Raw genomic sequence first — 1,263 nt, 5'->3', positions numbered from 1 at the left:
GGAGCCGTTCACGCGCGACTACGAGCGTTTGCATCGTAAAGTCACCAAAGAAGCATGTGAACAACTGGACGAGAAGGGATACGTGGTCATCGACGAGTGTTTCGGCCATGGTTGGGCTAGTGCGTTGCTTGAGGAGATGCGGTGGCTCAACGACCAGAACCATTTCCAGCCGAACAAGACGCAATTCGCACTGACACAGAAGGGAACGGATGGCAAACCGCAAGCTTTCCACTTCGTCAAGCCGCATATCTTCGAAGTGGATTTACACGATGCTTCCTTGCGCACCAAAGTGCCCGAACTAGACGCACTGTTCCACTCAACGGAGTTGCCGGATGCTTTGACAAAGTATTTGCCTCAATACGACTTGCAGTTCAGCACTTCGGATCGGACGCTCAAGTTGCAACGCAACGCTGGACACGGAGGTTGTTTCCCGTGCCACTACGACAACCCTGGCGCTCCCAACAAGCGAAAAGTGACGTGTTTGTTGTATCTAAACGACGGCTGGGAACAAGGTGACGGTGGCGAGGTGCAACTTTTTCCCTTCTTGCAACAACCTGTGACTGTGGCGCCGAAAATGGATCGCGTGGTGCTTTTCCAAAGCGATTGCATGTTGCATCGAGTATTGCCATCCCACGCTGAGCGTTATGTGCTTACAATTTGGCTGGATGGTGCAAAAGTGAACGCACCCAAAGATTCGCAATTGAGACTGACACAGAGCGATTTGGCCGATTGGTTTGGCTTCTTGGAGCGATTGCGCCGATCTCCTGTACAGCGACTGTTGTCCAGAGGAGTGTACGAGGAGGAATACTACGAGTCACTGATGGAATGTATGCAAAGTACGTCCACCGCGGGCTGCGTGGAGCTGCTGAAGTCGCACGAAACGCATCTCGAGAACGTCAAGCGCAACGTTCCTCTGTACAACTTCATCAAGCGATTGCGAGACGTTCGAGCAATGAACAACGAAGACCCAGTGTATTTGGGTTAAATTCGTGGAAATTTATTCAGAAATCTTGGCTACGCAAGTGCATTGGGACGATCGAAACCTTGCAAGATGAAGCTGCAGGTTGCTGTGTATGGGATGACGTTCCATTCGACTGGAGGCTTGGACCGAAGAGCTTCTTCCTCGCGTATCTGTTGCTGACGCTGAGCTTCGTTGTCGCGGTAGTGCGAGAGTTGTTGTAGTCTAGAAAACACGTCCAGAGGCAGCGGCGAAGGCGGGCAAGAGACTTCAGTTTTATCTTGCAAGTCGTTCGCCATGAGCTC

The 1,263-nt window shown here is 51.8% G+C and overlaps 1 protein-coding gene across 1 annotated transcript; it reads left to right on the top strand.

Moving 5' to 3' along the window:
- Positions 1-985, top strand: PPTG_17381 (hypothetical protein; the record flags this gene model as incomplete). Its single annotated transcript, XM_008915028.1, has 1 exon — positions 1-985. Exon 1 carries the CDS (start codon positions 137-139, stop codon positions 983-985), a length of 849 nt encoding a protein of 282 aa, XP_008913276.1. The 5' UTR covers positions 1-136.
- Positions 986-1,263: the final 278 nt, after the last annotated feature.

The sequence above is a fragment of the Phytophthora parasitica genome (genome assembly GCF_000247585.1).
Source record: "Phytophthora parasitica INRA-310 unplaced genomic scaffold supercont2.66, whole genome shotgun sequence".
NCBI classification, from domain to species: domain Eukaryota; phylum Oomycota; class Peronosporomycetes; order Peronosporales; family Peronosporaceae; genus Phytophthora; species Phytophthora nicotianae.
The sequence above is the reverse complement of the archived record's forward strand: the minus strand, read 5'-3'. Positions and strand labels throughout refer to the sequence as shown.